The sequence below is a fragment of the Mandrillus leucophaeus genome, unplaced genomic scaffold (genome assembly GCF_000951045.1).
Source record: "Mandrillus leucophaeus isolate KB7577 unplaced genomic scaffold, Mleu.le_1.0 Scaffold731, whole genome shotgun sequence".
NCBI lineage: Eukaryota > Metazoa > Chordata > Mammalia > Primates > Cercopithecidae > Mandrillus > Mandrillus leucophaeus.
The window spans coordinates 201809-219467 of record NW_012107931.1 but is presented as its reverse complement, the minus strand read 5'-3'; the positions used below and the strand labels follow the sequence as shown (position 1 = coordinate 219467).

The 17659-nt window shown below is 40.7% G+C and overlaps 1 protein-coding gene across 6 annotated transcripts in view; it reads left to right on the top strand.

Annotated features, from left to right (window-relative positions):
- Window positions 1-17659, top strand: part of PCMT1 (protein-L-isoaspartate (D-aspartate) O-methyltransferase) — a 59904-nt gene that overhangs the window by 34597 nt on the left and 7648 nt on the right. For 2 of the 6 annotated variants that reach the window (XM_011965656.1, XM_011965653.1), the window contains 4 exons: window positions 3316-3420; window positions 6918-7038; window positions 9527-9612; window positions 15366-15582. In XM_011965656.1, the coding sequence (XP_011821046.1) occupies window positions 3316-3420; window positions 6918-7038; window positions 9527-9612; window positions 15366-15545 (492 nt within the window). In that variant the 3' untranslated portion in view covers window positions 15546-15582. The remainder of the gene's footprint in view (window positions 1-3315; window positions 3421-6917; window positions 7039-9526; window positions 9613-15365; window positions 15583-17659) is intronic. The other 4 variants (XM_011965652.1, XM_011965651.1, XM_011965654.1 and 1 more) reach the window with 4 other exon arrangements.

Here is a 17659-nt window from a genome sequence, read left to right as displayed (position 1 = left end):
CTATATTTGTTATATAGAATTTCCCATATTCTGAATTTGGTTAATTGTTTCCTGGTGGTGGTTGACTTCTTTTTTTTTTTTGGAGACGGAGTCTCGCTCTGTCGCCCAGGCTGGAAGTGCAGTGGCCGGATCTCAGCTCACTGCAAGCTCCGTCTCCCAGGTTTACTCCATTCTCCTGCCTCAGCCTCCCGAGTAGCTAGGACAACAGGCGCCCGCCACCACACCCAGCTAGTTTTTTGTATTTTTTAGTAGAGACGGAGTTTCACCGTATTAGCCAGGATGGTCTCGATCTCCTGACCTCGTGATCCACCTGTCTCAGCCTCCCAAAGTGTTGGGATTACAGGCTTGAGCCACCGCGCCTGGCCTGACTTATTCTTGAAACGTTTTTTTTTTTCGGGAACACTTCCTAATGGTCCTTCCTGTTGCATCACATCAGGAGGTCCATAACGTCTGGTCATCCACTTTTAGTGATTAGAATAAGTAGTTGTCAATTTTTTTAAAAAATTTTTACACACAGAGTATAGTTCACACATCTCAAGTGTACAGGTTGGTGAATTTTAACACAGTATGCATGTATAACCACTACCCAGGACATTTTCAGCATCTTAGAAGGTTCTCTTGTGCCCTCCCTTAATTATCCCCCAGCCCCAAGGTAACCAGTATTTTGGCTTTTATCACCTAGATTCGTTTTGTGGAATAGGGCATTTTCGTTCCTTCTCTTTGGGATTGGCTATTTTTGTTGATAAAATGTTTTTAATTTTTTTTTTTTTGAGACGGAATCTCGCTGTCACCCAGGCTGGAGTGCAGTGGTACGATCTTGGCTCACTGCAACATCAACCTCCCCAGTTCAAGCGATTTTCCTGCCTCAGCTTCCCAAGTAGCTGGGATTACAGGTGCCCGCCATCATGCCCGGCTAATTTTTTGTATTTTTAGCTGAGACGGGGTTTTATCATGTTGGGCAGGCTGGTCTTGAACTCCTGACCTCAGGTGATCTTCCCGCCTCGGCCTCTCAAAGTGCTGGGATTACAGGTGTGAGCCACTGCACCTGGCCCAAATGTTTTTAAATCTTTGACATAATTTCTGACTTACAGAAATATACAAATAGTACAGTTCCTGTATACCTTTGTCCACACAGTCTTACATTGATAAAGCAAATCTCACCATTTGCTTTATCATTTATTGTCTTTCCCTTTTATCTCCTCCCTCCTGTGTGTGTGTGTGTGTGTGTGTGTGTGTGTGTGTGTGTGTGTGTGTGTATGTGTATTATATTTCCTTTTTCCCAAGCTCTTTTAGAGTAAATTACAGGCATAATGTTCTTTACCTTTTTTTTTTTTTGAGATGGAGTCTCGGTGCAGTGGCACGTTCTCAGCTTACTACAAGCTCCGCCTCCCGGGTTCACACCATTCTCCTGCCTCCCTCCCAAGTAGCTGGGACTACAGGCACCCGCCACCACGCCTGGCTAATTTTTTGTATTTTTAGTAGAGATGGGGTGTTACTGTGTTAGCCAGGATGGTCTCGATCTCCTGACCTCGTGACCCGCCCTCCTCGGTCTCCCAAAGTGCTGGGATTACAGGCGTGAGCCACCACCCCTGGCCAATGCTCTTTACCTTTAAAAATAAGGACATTCTCTTACATACTCATTTTTGAGATCTGGAAGTCAGCATTGATATAACACTATTAGCCAATTTACAGACCTTATTCAGATTTCATCAATTGTTTTGATAATGTTCCTTATAGGAAAAGAAAATGGTAGAGTGTGAGTTTTGATTGTCATGTCTTTTTAGTTTTCTTTAAAGAATGACTGAGAAATGGTTCCTTATTCTTTTACGGCCTCGAAACCCTTGAAAATTTTTATGAATATGGGCCACTTATTTTATATAATGTCCCTCAATTTGGGTTTGTTTGATGTCTCCTCATAATTCAATATGGGTTATGCATTTTTGCCTGGCATATCCCAGAAATGAAGTATCTTAGCAGAGGCATTTGATGTTAATGTGTCCCATAATTGTGATGTTAACTTTGATCATCTGATTAAGGTAGTGTTGACCAAGTTTTTCCACTGGAAAACTATTTTCTGAACTCCGTTGTAAAATTACTATTTTTCCTTTTTTGATTAATATTCATCTGAGGCAAACCCTTTGAGATTGTGTAAATAATCCTGTTTTTCAAATGTTAGTACACTAGTTTTAGCTTCCATTTATGATTTTTACCTGAATCAATCAGTTATTATTGAGATGGCTGCCCAAAGGATGATTTTCATCATTTTTTCTACATGTATTTATTATGTGTATATATATTTGTTGGGAAGTTTCCCCTGTTTTTCATTTATGTATGTATAGAATGATGTATTAATTTATCACTATAGATTAGTGGATGTGTATTTTTATCAACCAAGATCTGGTAGTAAATGTGTTTACTGCTATTGGATCTGATTTTTTTTTTTTTTTTTTTTTTTTTGAGATGGAGTCTCGCTCTGTTTCCCAGGCTGGCGTAGAGTGGCGCGATCTCGGATCACTGCAATTTCCACCTCCCAGATTCGAGCAATTCTCTGCCTCAGCCTTCCGAGGAGCTGGGATTACAGGCGCCTGCCACCGTGCCCAGCTAATTGTCTTGTATTTTTAGTAGAGTTGGGGTTTCACCATCTTGGCCAGACTGGTCTTAAACTCCCAACTTCGTGATCCACCCACCTCAGCCTCCCAAAGTGCTGGGATGACAGGCCTGGGCCACCATGCCCAGCCTGATCTGATTATTTTTAGTAATGAGAATACTGGCTGGATGTGGTGGCTCATGCCTGTCACCCCAGCACTTTGGGAGGCCGAGGTGGGCAGATCACCTGAGGTCGAGAGTTCAAGACCAGCCTGACCAACATGGAGAAACCCCGTCTCTACTAAAAATACAAAATTAACCTTTGTATTTTTGTATTTGCTTATATATGCAAAGAATGAATTCCTTCCTTTTTGGAAGGAGTCACAAGAAACTAGTAATATTGGTTACCTTTACAGAGTGAAACCTGGATGGTTGGAAATGGGAGTACGGTGGAGACTTTTCACTTATAAATCTTTTAATCTTTTTACTGAATTAAAAGTTAAAAATTCACACACTGGAGGTCTAAAATTACTGAAACACGTGATCTGAATGTAAGAATTCTAATCAAACAGTTTTCTTAAGTAATACCTGGGCAGATATAAGGATATATGTTTTGGTTATCTTGGTAGATAACAGTAGTAGGAAAATTTGTAGAAAGTTGGCAACTTTCTTTATATGCCATGATATGTGTACTTTAGTCTTAATGAATATTTTGTTTTCTTTTGGCAGCATGCATATGCACTAGAACTTCTATTTGATCAGTTGCATGAAGGAGCTAAAGCTCTTGATGTAGGATCTGGAAGTGGAATCCTTACTGCATGTTTTGCACGTATGGTAAGAGTTTCATTTCTCATTCTGGCCCCGACGGAAGAATATAATATGATTTGGCTGTATTTTTTTTTCACTAGTGGTTTTCATGTTTGTTTGTTTGTTTATTCTATTAGGATAGTGGTTGGAATGAGCATCACTTAGGATTTTGTTGTTGTTGCAAGTGACAGAACATGCAACCCAAACTGACAGAGCTAAAAGGGAGTTTATTTAGTTTATATAACAGAAAAGTCTGGGGGTATATACGATCTTTTGTGTGGCTGGATTTAGAAGAGCAGATGTTATTATTGACAATAGGGTTCTCTCAGTTTCTTGGTTTGGCTTTACTTTCCTCCACATGTTGGTGCCATTATCTGGTAAGCTCTACCCTTGTAATCACAAGATGGTGGCCATTAGCTCCCAAACTACCTTCTTCCAAGTTCTCATTTGGCGGAAAAGAATAGAATGAGCCTGGTTTTCTTTTCTTGTCTTTTTTCTTCTTAAAAACAGAGGTTTTATTGCGTTTGGTCCACAGTTGGTATTTCACCTTATCTCATGGTGCAGGGACCCTGTGTAGGGGAATCTGTGTAGTACCTGGTGGGGCATGTGGCTGGGGAGACAGGGCAGTATAGATGGTCAGGCCCAGAACGGTTTGAGAAGGAGGGCTGGGGACTCCTGAAAACCTACTGAGAGGCCAGACACGGTAGCTCACACCTATAATCCCAGCACTTTGGGAGGCCTAGGCAGGTGGATCACATGAGGCCAGGAGTTCGAGACCAGCCTGGCCAACGTGGTGAAACCCCATCTCTACTAAAAATACAAAAATTAGCCAGGCATGGTGGAGCACCTGCAGTCCCATTTACTCAGGAGGATGAGGCAGGAGAATCCCTTCAACCCAGGAGGTGGAGGTGCAGTAAGCCTTGATTGTGCCACTACACTCCAGCCTGGACAACAACAACAAAAACCTACTGAGGTACAGTGTGGGGGGTGGGGTTAGCATGGAGAGGGGGTCAGGCTTAGCCCCGATAACTCAGAATTCTACTTCCTTGTTTGGGCCTCAGTTTTCCCACCGGGCCCTGCGACATGTCTGAGAGTCCCAGGGAAATCCAGCCACTCAGGAGCCTGAGATATTTAGCATCATAGCCGGGCCCCCTCTCCCAGGGGACTCATCTCCCAGCACCCTCTCCACTGTCCCTGCCGAGAATGAGCCTGGTTTCTAAACATTCCTACAGGTTTACCAGGATGAAGGTAGAACTTTTGCATTAGAAAAAGTGCTCTTAGAAAAATAATGCCTTGTTGTTATACTTCTGCCTTTTTTCTCATCAGAGCCTTATCTGGTCAATGGCTATCCAGAGTATTAACTGGGGACCCCTTTACTTTTGGAGTAAAGGTTGATCTTTGCTTAGATCATCAAATCAGAGTGATTTGAGAAATATCGTGCCTGGAGGCCAGATTGGAAGATTCTGATCTAGTTAAATTGGGAGTTGTGGATCCACCTTGGACTAGAATCCATGTAACTTGCTATAAATGTATAGTCAGCAGACCTCCTAGAATGTAAGCTCCAGGGAGTTGGGCATTTTCTCTGCTCTTTGTTTTCATTGATGGTATCCTAAACATCTAAAACAATGCCTGGCACATAATAGGGACTCATATTTTCTCAGATGTTTTGCTCATTTTGTAGAGGTTAAGTCCTTATTCATGGGTATCAGTGATTTTTTTTTAAGATTAGAAATACCATTTAATAAATGACTCATTCTCTATACTTGACATGTTTATAGTTTTAGAGGATGTATTCATTTTAAAAACTCATTTGGTTCCTGAGTTATTTTTCATAAAATGGCATTAATGTTTTTCACACATTTACCATGTGTGAAAGTGCTTTGTGTTTTAAACACTAGTGCCTGTGTTCTAAGTGTTACCCCATTTTTATGATGGGGTATATGCCTTTTTCTTCCCCATTTTGTACTGAGGAACCTGATTTCATAGAAGGAATGATTGGCTGGGTGTGATGGCTCACACCTGTAATCCCAGCACTTTGGGAGGCCGAGGCAGGTGGATCACCTGAGGTCCAGAGTTCGAGACCAGCCTGGCCAACATGGTGAAACCCCCTCTCCACTAAAAATACAAAAATTAGCCAGGTGTGGTGGCACATGCCTGTAATCCCAGCTATTTGGGAGGCTAAGGCAGGAGAATTGCTTGAGCCCAGGAGACAGAGCTTGCAGTGAGCTGAGATCGTGCCACTGTACTGCAGCCTGGCCAATAAAGTGAGACTTTATCTCAAAGAAAAAAGAAAAAGGAGAAGGAATGGTTAACTTGCCAAGGTATGTATGTATGCAAGTGATGACACTTAGACAAGAACCCAGATAGTCTGACTTCAAAGCCTTTATAAGGGTTACTTTTAAAAATTTTTATATTTTTTCAAAACAAATATACTTAATATTTTAATTTACAAATAAATAAATATGCAAAGAAGGGATTTTTGTTGTTGTTGCTTTTTGTTTTTTGTTTTCTGAGATGGTCTCACTCTGTCATCTAGACTGGAGTGCAGTGGCACGATCTCAGCTCACTGCAGCCTCTGCCTCCCAGGTTCAAGTGATCCTTGCACCATGTCAGCCTCCTGAGTAGGTGGGACCACAGGCACATGACACCACACCTGGCTAGTTTTTGTATTCTTTTGTAGAGACGGGGTTTTGCCATGTTGCCCAGGCTGGTCTCGAACTCCTGGGCTCAAGTAGTCTACCTGCCTCTGCCTCCCAAAGTGCTGGGAATATAGATGTGAGCCACTGTATATATTTTCTTGTTTTCTACTAACAGCTGTAGAATCAAGTGTAGAAATTTCTTCCCATCAGGCGGGAGGCAGAGTATGTGGTGGCTCACTCCTGTAATCCCAGCACTTTGGGAGGCCGAGGCAGGCGGATCACGAGGTCAGGAATTTGAGACCAGGCTGACCAACATGGTGAAACCCTGTCTCTACTAAAAATACAAAAAAAATTAGCTAGGCATGGTGGTGCGCACCTGTAATCCCAGCTACTCAGGAGGCTGAGGCAGGAGAATCGCTTGAACCCGGGAGGCAGAGGTTGCAGTGAGCTGAGATTGCACCACTGCACTCCAGCCTGGGTGACAGAGCGAGACTCTGTCTCAAAAAAAGAAAAAAAAAAAATTCCTCCCTGTCAAATTTATTATGTAATATTTTAATATTTAAAGTTATACTTTAGATGGCATTTAAACAAAAAATTATTGTACTACTATTAAATATTGGTAATTTTCTTCAAAGTTCTGGATTTAATCTAAGAAAGTAATTTTTCTTAGTATTATAAGTTTTATTCAATGGGAGTGATGGTTGAGAAAGGTGTATATATGGTAAGTAATGTATGATAAACTGAGTGTTTAGCAGTCTATAGAAGGCTTAAGCTATTTTTGTTTTCTCTTTGCAGAATATGACTTTAGATAAGGAAAAACTTCAATAATACTTTAGAAAAACAAATTTAGCCCAATGAACTACTGAATTGTTTTCTCTTTTCAAGGTTGGATGTACTGGAAAAGTCATAGGAATTGATCACATTAAAGAGCTAGTAGATGACTCAATAAATAATGTCAGGAAGGACGATCCAACACTTCTGTCTTCAGGGAGAGTACAGCTTGTTGGTGAGTATCAGAAAACTTTAAAAATTTCTTCAGAGGATTTTTATTTTCAGACGATCCAATGCAAGCTAAATAATACTCAGATATAATTATTGTATTTTTTTTACAATCACTTTTAAGTACTAAAAAATAAAAACGATTCTTTTTGCTCACCTAGTGAGTATTTTGCAGTCATCTCTTTGTAAGTTTAATTTTGTATTTTCCTATTAACCTATGAGATTGAATTTTTTGTAATGTGTTTGGCCATTTGGATTTTGTCTTTTGTGAAGTGCCTGTTCAGATACTGGATTGCTTGTATTTTTGACTTATAGGGCTTCTAGCCCTTTATATATATAAATACATTTCTTCTCCCATCTGGGGTGTGCCTTTTCATCTTACTGGTACCCTTTTCATAATAGAAATTCTTAATTTTAATGTACTCAGACTTTCCAATTTTTTTCAGTGCTTTCTGTGTCCTTTTTAAGGATACTCTGAGGCCATGAAGATATGTCTCTTATTATTTCTTAGAACCTTTATCATTTTTAGCTTTTCATGTTTAGGTCTTTGATCTTCCTGATGTTGGTTTTTGTGTATGTATGAGGTAAAGGTGCAGTTACATGTTTTTGTATAGGAATATCCAGTTGTCTTCCCCAGACACACTCAGTTCTATTTAAAAAATAAAATACTGACCAGGAGCTATGGCTCACACCTGTAATCCCAGCACTTTGGGAGGCTGAGGTGGGCAGATCAGGAGGTCAGGAGTTTGAGACCAGCCTGACCAACATGGTGAAACTCCGTCTCTACCAGAAATACAAAAATTAGGTGGGTGTGGTGACACATGCCTGTAGTCCCAGCTACTCAGGAGACTGAGGCAGGAGAATTGCTTGAACCCGAGAGGCAGAGATTGCAGTGAGCTGAGATTACGCCACTGAACTCCAGCCTGGCGACAGAGCGAGACTCCGTCTCAAAAAAAATAAAAAGTAAAAAATAAAATAAAATAAAATAAAGGCCCGGGCAGCTCTAGTAGCCACAGCCGCCTGAGTGGCTGCCTCCACAGCCACTTCTAGAGGGATGTGGCTGAGGAGGAAGTGGAGGTGTTGCTAGCCTTGGCCTTTGCCCTGATCCTCTGTGGACACTGAAAGGGGAATACAGGAGTAAACCACACCAAAATGAGTCTCATGTTGCCAGTGAGAGACATGAGAGATCAAGAGATAGACGAAGGTCAAGTGACAGATCATGGGATTCATCTCATGAAAGAACAGCGTCTCAATTCACTTCTTGTATTAGAAATGTTACTTCTCCGGCTGGGCGTGGTGGCTCATGCCTGTAATCCCAGCACTTTGGGAGGCCGAGGCGGGCGGATTACCTGAGCACAGTTCCTCTTGTCCAAGCAGTCCTTGTTCTCCAAAAGCCTCCCCACATGGTTCCATTAGCAGTGCTGGGAACAGCATTAGAAACAGTAGTCAGTCAAGTTTAGATAATAGCTGTTAAGATATCTGGGGAGATGGTGTTTGTATTTGAGAATGCAAAAGAAGGAGCTCGGAATATAAGAACATCTGAACGAATAGCACCAATAGTGAGTAACACTAGATTTGTTGTAGACCCATATGTTTATCCTGCAGAACCAAATACAGTGTTGGGCAGGATGTTTGTTTGGATCTGGCCAAGAACATAACTTTACACAACCCAATGAGAAAGGAGAGTATGAAGTAGCAGAGGGAATTGGTTCCACTGTGTTTCAATCTATTCTGGATTACTATAAAATAGGAATTACCTGTTGTCCTGATGGCGTAACTGTTCCTGAATTGAGAGAAGCATGGGACTATCTTGTATCGCTTTTGAATGTAGTACTATTAAGGTACTATATATTAAGTTAACTTAAATAGGTGCTTCTGCCAAAGTATTCCTCCAGTAAAATTCATGTAGTTTGCTGCCCATAAGGAGTAAAAATTATTTATCTTGGGTTTATTTGAATGATTAGGATGAGATTTAAAACAGAACTTATGAGTTCCGTTATCTCCAGTGCGTTTCACCCTTTAGAGTGAGTCACGTGCAGGGAGTGTGAACGACAGAGGTGGTTTATTATCCAGTCTGCCTTATCCTTAATCTGTTCACAGATATTTATTTACTAATGCTTTTGTTCTTAAGAGTTGTGGGATACAGGTTCATGCCTGTAAACCTAGCACTTTGGGAGGCTGAGTTGGGTGCATCACCTGAGGTTAGGAGTTCATGAAAAAGAGTTGCGAGATAGGAAAATGAACTGCTTTTCATTTACTAAATGATTGTAAACTCCAGTTTTTCATCAAAATCAAATTCCATTGTTTTAATGTTTCTGACCAAACAAAAAATAAAATAAAATGAGTTAAAAACAGCAAAAAAGTGAGTATCCAGTTGTCCCAGGATTATTTATTGAAAAATCTATCCTTTCTCCATTGTAAACCTCCTGTACTAGAATTCTTCACTTTAAGTTTGATCTGAACAGGTTTTTAAAGCATAGCTGTTTTTCTTTCAGTGGGGGATGGAAGAATGGGATATGCTGAAGAAGCCCCTTATGACGCCATTCATGTAGGAGCTGCAGCCCCCGTTGTACCCCAGGCGGTGAGTCGGGATTTTTTTCTGTTTGTGTGTTTCATTCAACTAAAACTCTACAAGACTTAAATAGAAAAGACTTCTAGATGATGTTTAAAATATAATTAGATTTTCGTATCATACATCTTGGTTACAATTAGCTATTACTCTTTTCTTTTTTCATATGCAAACAATTGTATAAATGACATGAAAATTACTAAACCCCAGCTTGTGGCGCTCATATTTGATCCAGGTAAGAACTAGGACTACAGTAGAATTGGGAAAATCCCTTTGGAGTTTATGACCTGATAATCAGTTTGATTTTTTTTTTTTTTTTTTTTTGAGGTGGAGATTTGCTCTTGTCGCCCAGGCTGGAGTGCAGCGGCGCAATTTCAGCTCACTGCAACCTCCACTTCCTGGGTTCAAGTGATTCTCCTGCCTCAGCCTTCCGAATAGCTGGGATTACAGGCGCCTGCCACCACGCCCAGCTAATTTTTGTATTCTTAGTAGAGACAGGGTTTCACCATGTTGGCCAGGCTGGTCTCGAACTCCTGACCTCGGGTGATCTGCCCACCTCAACCTCCCAAAGTGCTGGCATTACAGGCGTGAGCCACTGCGCCCGGCCAGTTTGATGTTTTTTAAATACCATAATATGTACGGCTGTATTTGGTGTATGGGAGATATGAGAAAGTATTTGCCATACATTGTATTCTCACAAAGCTTGTATTCTAGAAGAGATATGTCATATATGTAACCAGGAAATTAGCAATATGATAGCATATAATTAACACATGATATCTATTGGAAGGAAAATAAAATATGCATATGAGGGAGAGAATTGTGCAGTGAGTGGTCAAGGAGACATCACATAGGGATGGAACTTGCACTGAATCTTAAAGAATAGTAGGATATATGGCCAGGCATGATGGCTCATACCTGTAACCCCAGCACCTTGGGAGGCCAAGGTGGGAGGATTGCTTGAGCCTAGGAGTTTGAGACCAGTCTGAGTAACATAGCAACACCCTGTTTAAAAGAAAAAAAATTAGCCAGGCATGGTCGCGCATATGCCTGTAGCCCTGTTACTCTGGAGGCTGAGGTGGGAAAATTGCTTGAGCCCAAGTGGTTGAGGCTGCATTGAGCCATGTTTGTGCTGTGGCACTCTAGCCTGTGGTCCTAGATTTCTGTTACACATGCCTCTTGCGTAGTTCTTGACTAGATGACCAGGGGATGAAGGTGACACTGTTTCTTCTGCCTAGTCTCATCTGGTTTTTTTGTAGGCTTAGATCAGTTATGGGAAGCTGAAAGTTGGATAATTTGTTCTGGTCATTGACTTGCTGCTTATTGGCCAAGTGACTGGGAAAATCACTTAATTGCTTTGGCCCTGTTGATTATCTGTTTTTTGTTTTGTTTTGTTTTGTTTTGTTGTTGTTGTTTTTAAAGTAGCTCATGCCTGTAATCCCAGCACTTTGGGAGGCTAAGGCAGATGAATCACTTGCGCTCAGAAGTTCGAGACCAGCCTTGGCAGCATGGCAAAATCCCATCTCTACAAAAAATACAAAAATTAAATGTGGCAGGCACTTGTAGTCCCAGCTACTCAAGAGGCTGAGGTGGGACGATAGCTTGGATTGCCTGAGCCTGAGAGGTTGAGGCTGCAGTGAGCCATGCTTGCACTACTGCATTCCAGCCTGGGTGACAAAGTGAGACCCTGTCTCAAAAAAAAAAAAAAAAGGTAGATTGAACCAGTGGTTTTAACACATTTTAACTGAAGTATTAATATAATACAGAAAATTTTACAAGTCATAAACAACTCAATTGAATTTGAAGACATGACCAATGAGTTTTTAACTTTTCAAAAAAAAAATATTGACAACCTAGAGTGAACAGTTAAAACCTGAAATAGAACTGTGCTTAAATGAGGGGAGTGGGTGCAGGGCCCATTTCTCCCTACTGGGACCCTGAGGTGATCTTGAAAGATATTTCTAGATCTAATTAAATTGAATTTAAATATTGGAGTAATACTTGCAAGTATTATAGGGGTATGTATACATCTGATTTAAGTTAGATGTACTGAAGCGGCTTTCCAGTTTTAAGATAGCAGAATGAAGAGGTTTATGCCTTCTCTTGGATATCACCCCAAGATAGCCAGAAAAACAGAAGCATAAACTCCATACTCAATTAACTAGGAGACTATACCTACAATCCTGAACTCTACAGTGTGTGAAGATAGAAAGCAGATGGAATAATAGCTGACCCAGGAGGGTGGAGGAAATGGAAACTAAAGAGACTACAGAGTGAAATATTATGCATATGTAGTTTGCTCTGCAAAACTCTGAAAAGGCTTAGGAATTGGTGGCATCAAGACCTTGAAAATCATAGGTAAAGCATGGGTCTGAAAAGAGGGAGTGCTGCTTGAAACTCCGCATGAGGAATAATCAGCATTAATCCCTAAGTAAGAAATTTTCTAAAAACCGATGGACATAATTCTATAGTTTGCAACTGAGTGCCTAACACAAAGAATTTTTAAAATAAGAAAAAAGAACCATATCATGTATATTCAGAATATTAGGGGATAAAGAGAAGATTCTGAAAGCCGCTAGAGGCCAGGTGCAGTGGCTCACACTTGTAATCTTGTCAGTTTGGGAGGCCAAGGAAGTAGGATCTCTTGAGGACCTGAGTTTGAGACCAGCCTGGGCAACATATCAAGACCCCATCTGTACAAAACAATTTAAAAATTAGCCAGATGTGGCAGCCTGTGCCTGTAGTCCCATCTACGTGGGAGGCTGAGGTGGGAGGATTGCTGGTGCCCGGGAAGTTGAGATTTCAGTGAACCATAATTGCACCACTGTATTCCAGCCTAGGTGACAGAGCAAGACCCTGTCTCTAAAAATAAATAAATAAATAAATAAATAAATGAAAGCTTCTAGAAAAATAAAACAGATCTCCTGTTAAGGACTGGTAATCAGAAAGGCATCAAACTGCAAACAGCATTAGAATTTGTAAGTCAGAGTACCAAACCATCAAATTCTGGGCTGAAAATTATTTCCAACCTTGAATTATGTATGCACACACATCACCAAATAGATTAAAGATAGTTTTAGGTTTGCAAATCTCCATCTCTTTCTTTTAATACATTCCATGCACTATTTCACAAAATGCTTCCAAAGGAACTTTCTTAAATGATTAAGATGTCTTAAAATGTCTTAAAATTTAATGTCTTAAAACGCCATTTTTGTCATCCAAAAATGAAATGAGGGAAGAGACAGACAGTAGGAAAAACCAAAAGAGGAAACCACATAGGGCATCTTGATCAGGCAGAGGCATGGAAGTTTACGGGATTGTTACAAAGGGAAGGGCCTAGATGGAAGCTGTGCGGCAGGCCTGGAGAATAACCAGCTCAGATTTGGAGCAAGAGGAGGAAAGGAAACAATCATTGGATACTTCTTGACTCAGCAGCAAATCATAGTTACACAGTCATAACTAGAAATGATTTTAATAAAAAATGATTGGTTGGGGGAAGGAAGCAGAATGTAGATTAAGAGAGTTCAATCCTTATCTAGCTTATGTTTTGAAATATAAAGGTAAATACTAGAAGACATAGCTAAAATGATTTGAAATAACTGGATTTAGAGAGCAAGGGTGGGGTAGGGAGAGGAAGTCAGCTGTTTATCATTATAAGCCTTGAAATTGAGAAAAACAACAAAATAGATTTGCAGACAACCAAAATTTTGACTGAGGGCACCCTTTCTTGAGGTAATAAATACCCAAAGTAAGGTTTCTGGCTGGGTGTGGTGGCTCATGCCTGTAATCCCAGCACTTTAGGAGGCCAAGGCAGGCGGATCACTTGAGGTTAGGAGTTTGAGACCAGCCTGGCCAACATGTTGAAAGCCCGTCTCTACTAAAAATACAAAAAAAATTAGTCGGGCTCAGTGGTGGGCACCCCGTAATCCCAGCTACTTGGGAGGCTGAGGCATGAGAATCGCTTGAACCCGGGAGACAGAGGTTGCAGTGAGCCGAGATCGTGCCACTGTACTCCAGCCTGGGTGACAGAGTGAGACTCAGTCTCAAAACAACAAAAAACTACAACAAAAAACAAAACAAAAAACCAAAGTAAGATTTCTTCTTTAATGTCTTTTATTAATAGTGATCCATAAAGCTATATGAAAATGGTAACATGATTTAAAAGTTTTCTGACTGTAAGAGCTTTCATTGAGTACTCTTGGTTCTTCATTGACAGGAGTGTCCTCATTGTAATGCTACAGGGATTCCAGCCCTACCTTCCCTCCTTTTGGTACCAGTAAACCTGAATTTAATCATAACTAGGGTTCCCTTATCCCTTCAGTGATGCCCTAGATTCTACAATAATAGGATAGGGATTCCTTGTTGATTTTCTACACTTCCTCTCCTCCCCTCCTCCTCCCTTCGAATCCACAAAGGTTCCAAACAGGCACACAGGCATTAGAATTCTATGTTCTGCCTTTGGCCTGCCAAGAGGATAGTTCTATATTAGGTGGTTCAGTTCAAACATTTTGAGCACTGCAGTTGTACCAGGTACTGTGTTAGATGCTAAAGGCACAAAGATGAGTAAGACATAGTCCCCATCCTCAAGAGCTTGTAGTTTAGTAGAGGAGGCTGATAGTTGAGTAATAATATAACAATCAAAGTATGTACAGGGTGAGTATCCCTTATCCAAAATGCTTGGGACCAGAAGTGTTTTGGATTTTGGATTTTTTCAGATTTTTTCGCATTTTGGAATATTTGCATATACATAATGAGATATCTTGGGGATGGGGCCAAGTCTAAACAAAACTCATTTATGTTATAACTCTTATACACATAGCCTGAAGGTAATTTTATGTAATATTTCAAATAATTTTGTGCATGGAATAAAGTTGTGACTGCATTTTGACTGCGACTTGCCGCATGAGGTCAGGTGTGAAATTATCTACTTGTGGTATCATGTTGATGTTCAGAGTTTTGGATTTTGGAGCATTTCCAGTTTGGGGTTTTCAGATTATTGATGCTCAATCTGTATATACTGTATATATATTTTTAAGACGGAGTTTCACTGTGTCACCCAGGCTGGAGTGTGGTGGCGTGATCTTGGCTAACTGCAACCTCCGTCTCCGGGTTCAAGGAATTCTCCTGCCTCAGCCTCCTGAGTAGATAGGACTACAGGCATCCGACACCAAGCCTGGCTAATTTTTGTACTTTTTTAGAAGAGTTGGGGTTTCACTGTGTTGGCCAGGCCGGTCTTAAACTCCTGACCTCAAGTGATCTGCCCACCTTGGCCTCCCAAAGTGCTGGAATTACAGGCGTGAGCCACCATGTCTGGCCTTAACCTGTATATACTAAATGAAGAACATTTCTGCTTTCTGCCCATGGACACTAAAAGTTGTTTATAATGATGTCAGATGACTATTAGTATAAAATCTGGGCCAGGCACGGTACCTCACACCTGTAATCCAAGCACTTTGGGAGCTGGAGGTGGGTGGAGTACTTGAGGTCAGGAGTTTCAGACCAGTGTGGCCAATATGGTGAAACCCCGTCTCTGCTAAAAATACAAAAATTAGCAGGGCATGGTGGCATGTGCCTGTAGTCCCAGCTGCTTGGGAGACTGAGGCAGGAGAATCGCTTGAACCCAGGAGGCAGAGGTTGCAGTGAGCCGAGATCATGTCACTGCACTCCAGCCTGAGTGACAGAGTGAGACCCTGTCTCATACATAAATAAAATAAAATAAAATCTGTAACTTGATGTGTATGTGCTTTTTTTTTTTTTTCTTTTAGCTAATAGACCAGTTAAAGCCTGGAGGAAGATTGATATTGCCAGTTGGTCCTGCAGGTGGAAACCAAATGTTGGAGCAGTATGACAAGCTACAAGATGGCAGCGTCAAAATGAAGCCTCTGATGGGGGTGATATACGTGCCTTTAACAGATAAAGAAAAGCAGTGGTCCAGGTGGAAGTGATTTTATCTTCTGCTCTTTCTTCTTCCACACATGCAAGGTGAAAGGGTGTGGATTTTAAGACATTAGATTACAAGAGCTGTTTTTGGTTGTCACCTTTATGCTCCTCCATTATAACATCAGAAATTCATTACATTAAAAATGTGAAAAATGTTGCATGGTCTGCCCTTATTTTGGTTTAACATATATATCTTTGGGAAAGGGAGGGTGAGACTTGGTTGGCACAAAGGCTTTTTTTTCTTTTTTTTTTTTTAAGAGACTTTCAGCTGCAATTCAGTACTTTGTAAGGATTTTTTATTCATTATCAGCCACTCTGTTTTTATATTTTTAAATTATTTTTATAGCACTGGATGGGCATGGAAACAATGAGTTTGGTCTGTAAAAGAGGCCAGGTGGAGTGGCTCACGCCTGTAATCCCAGCACTTTGGGAGGCCTAGGTGGGCAGATCATTTGAGGTCAGGAGTTTGAGACTAGCCTGGCCAACATGGTGAAACCCCGTCTCTATTAAAAATACAAAATCAGCTGGACGTTGGGGCGCAGGCCTGTAATCCCAGCTACTCAGGAGGCTGAGCCAGGAGAATCGCTTAAGCCCTGGAGGCAGAGGTTGCAGTGGGCCGAGATTTTGACACTGCTCTCCAGCCTGGGACATGGAGCGAGGCTCTATCTCAAAAAAAACAAAAAACAAAAAAAATCAAGGGGCCATCATTTCCTGCCCTGTTTATTGTACCCACAAGGAGAAAGAAGGGGAAAGATAACAGTTGTCTCAATTTTCTAAAATGTCACAATACCAGAGAGGACATTCTACCTCTCAGCTTGGTTTATCTGTTTCAACCAAATCATAGATACCTGACAGTCCATATCTATTTTTCATTCAGCCCTGTTTAAGATTCACCTTCTCCCCATTCTATAGAATAGGCCAACCACTGTTTAAGCTATTCTGGCTAAATTCCTAGGGACAGGCAAGGATTCTACAAGTTACCCAATGAGTGCCCAGGTCTCACAAACCCACCCAAAGGGTCAGCAGCATGCGGCAACTTTCAGCACAGCATGGCTTATGAAAAATGTCCACTTTTGTTTTATGTCTCAGCATAATCTGAGTATTTTGTTTGAAGCCAAGATTTCTCTTCTCTTTTCCTCTGCTTCCCACTCCCTTCCATGAGAGAGAGTGACATCAGTACATAACAGTGCCATTAGCCCAAATTACTTGAAATTAAATGCCAAAACAAGAAAGTCTTTACAGTTTCCTTGTCTTAGAATCTATTTTTATTTGACATAAAGATTCTTATTTTAAAATAATTATTTTCTTAATAAGTGAAAGGGGTGATAATAAGTTTAATAGATCTCTCAATTTTGTTTTTATTCTTCACCAATAGCTATTTTCTGTGAATTATAGCCTGGAGCACAGCCACTGAAAAAAAAAAAAAGCATTTTAGGCCAGGCATTTTATGCCTGTAATCCCAGCACTTTGGAAGGCTGAGGCGAGCCAATCATCTTAAGTCAGGAGTTTGAGACCAGCCTGGCCAACATGGTGAAACCGTGTCTCTACTAAAAACACAAAAATTAGCCGAGCATGGTGGCTTACACCTGTAGTCTCAGACACTCAGGAGGCTGAGGCAGGAGAATCGCTTGAACCCAGGAGGCGGAGGTTGCAGTGAGTCGAGATTACACTGCTACATTCTAGCCTGGGCAACAGAGCAAGATTCTGTCTCAAAAAATAAATAAATAAATGAATAAAAATTAAAATTAAAAAGGCATTTAAAAAATTACTGGTTTTTTCAACTGGAATCAGATGTAGTTACTAACAACTAACTACAACCTTCCTTCACTTTGCTTCTAGTATGGTTTATACAATTACATAATTGTGAGATTATTATAGTATAAAAGGGGCAAATATGTTACTGAAATTTGATAAGAGTTGATTTTCATTAGAAACTTTGAAATTTTTCTTTTTATATACAGTAAATATTAGTGAACATCTTGCCTATAACTTAATTATGAAGGAATTATAAAAAGGAATTTTGTTTTTGTGACTAGAGGTAGATTTACTGTGAAGCTGACAAAGCTGAAGCTGCAGAGCCCTTGCTTGCCTAGGTTTTCTCTGACCCTGTTCTTAATTT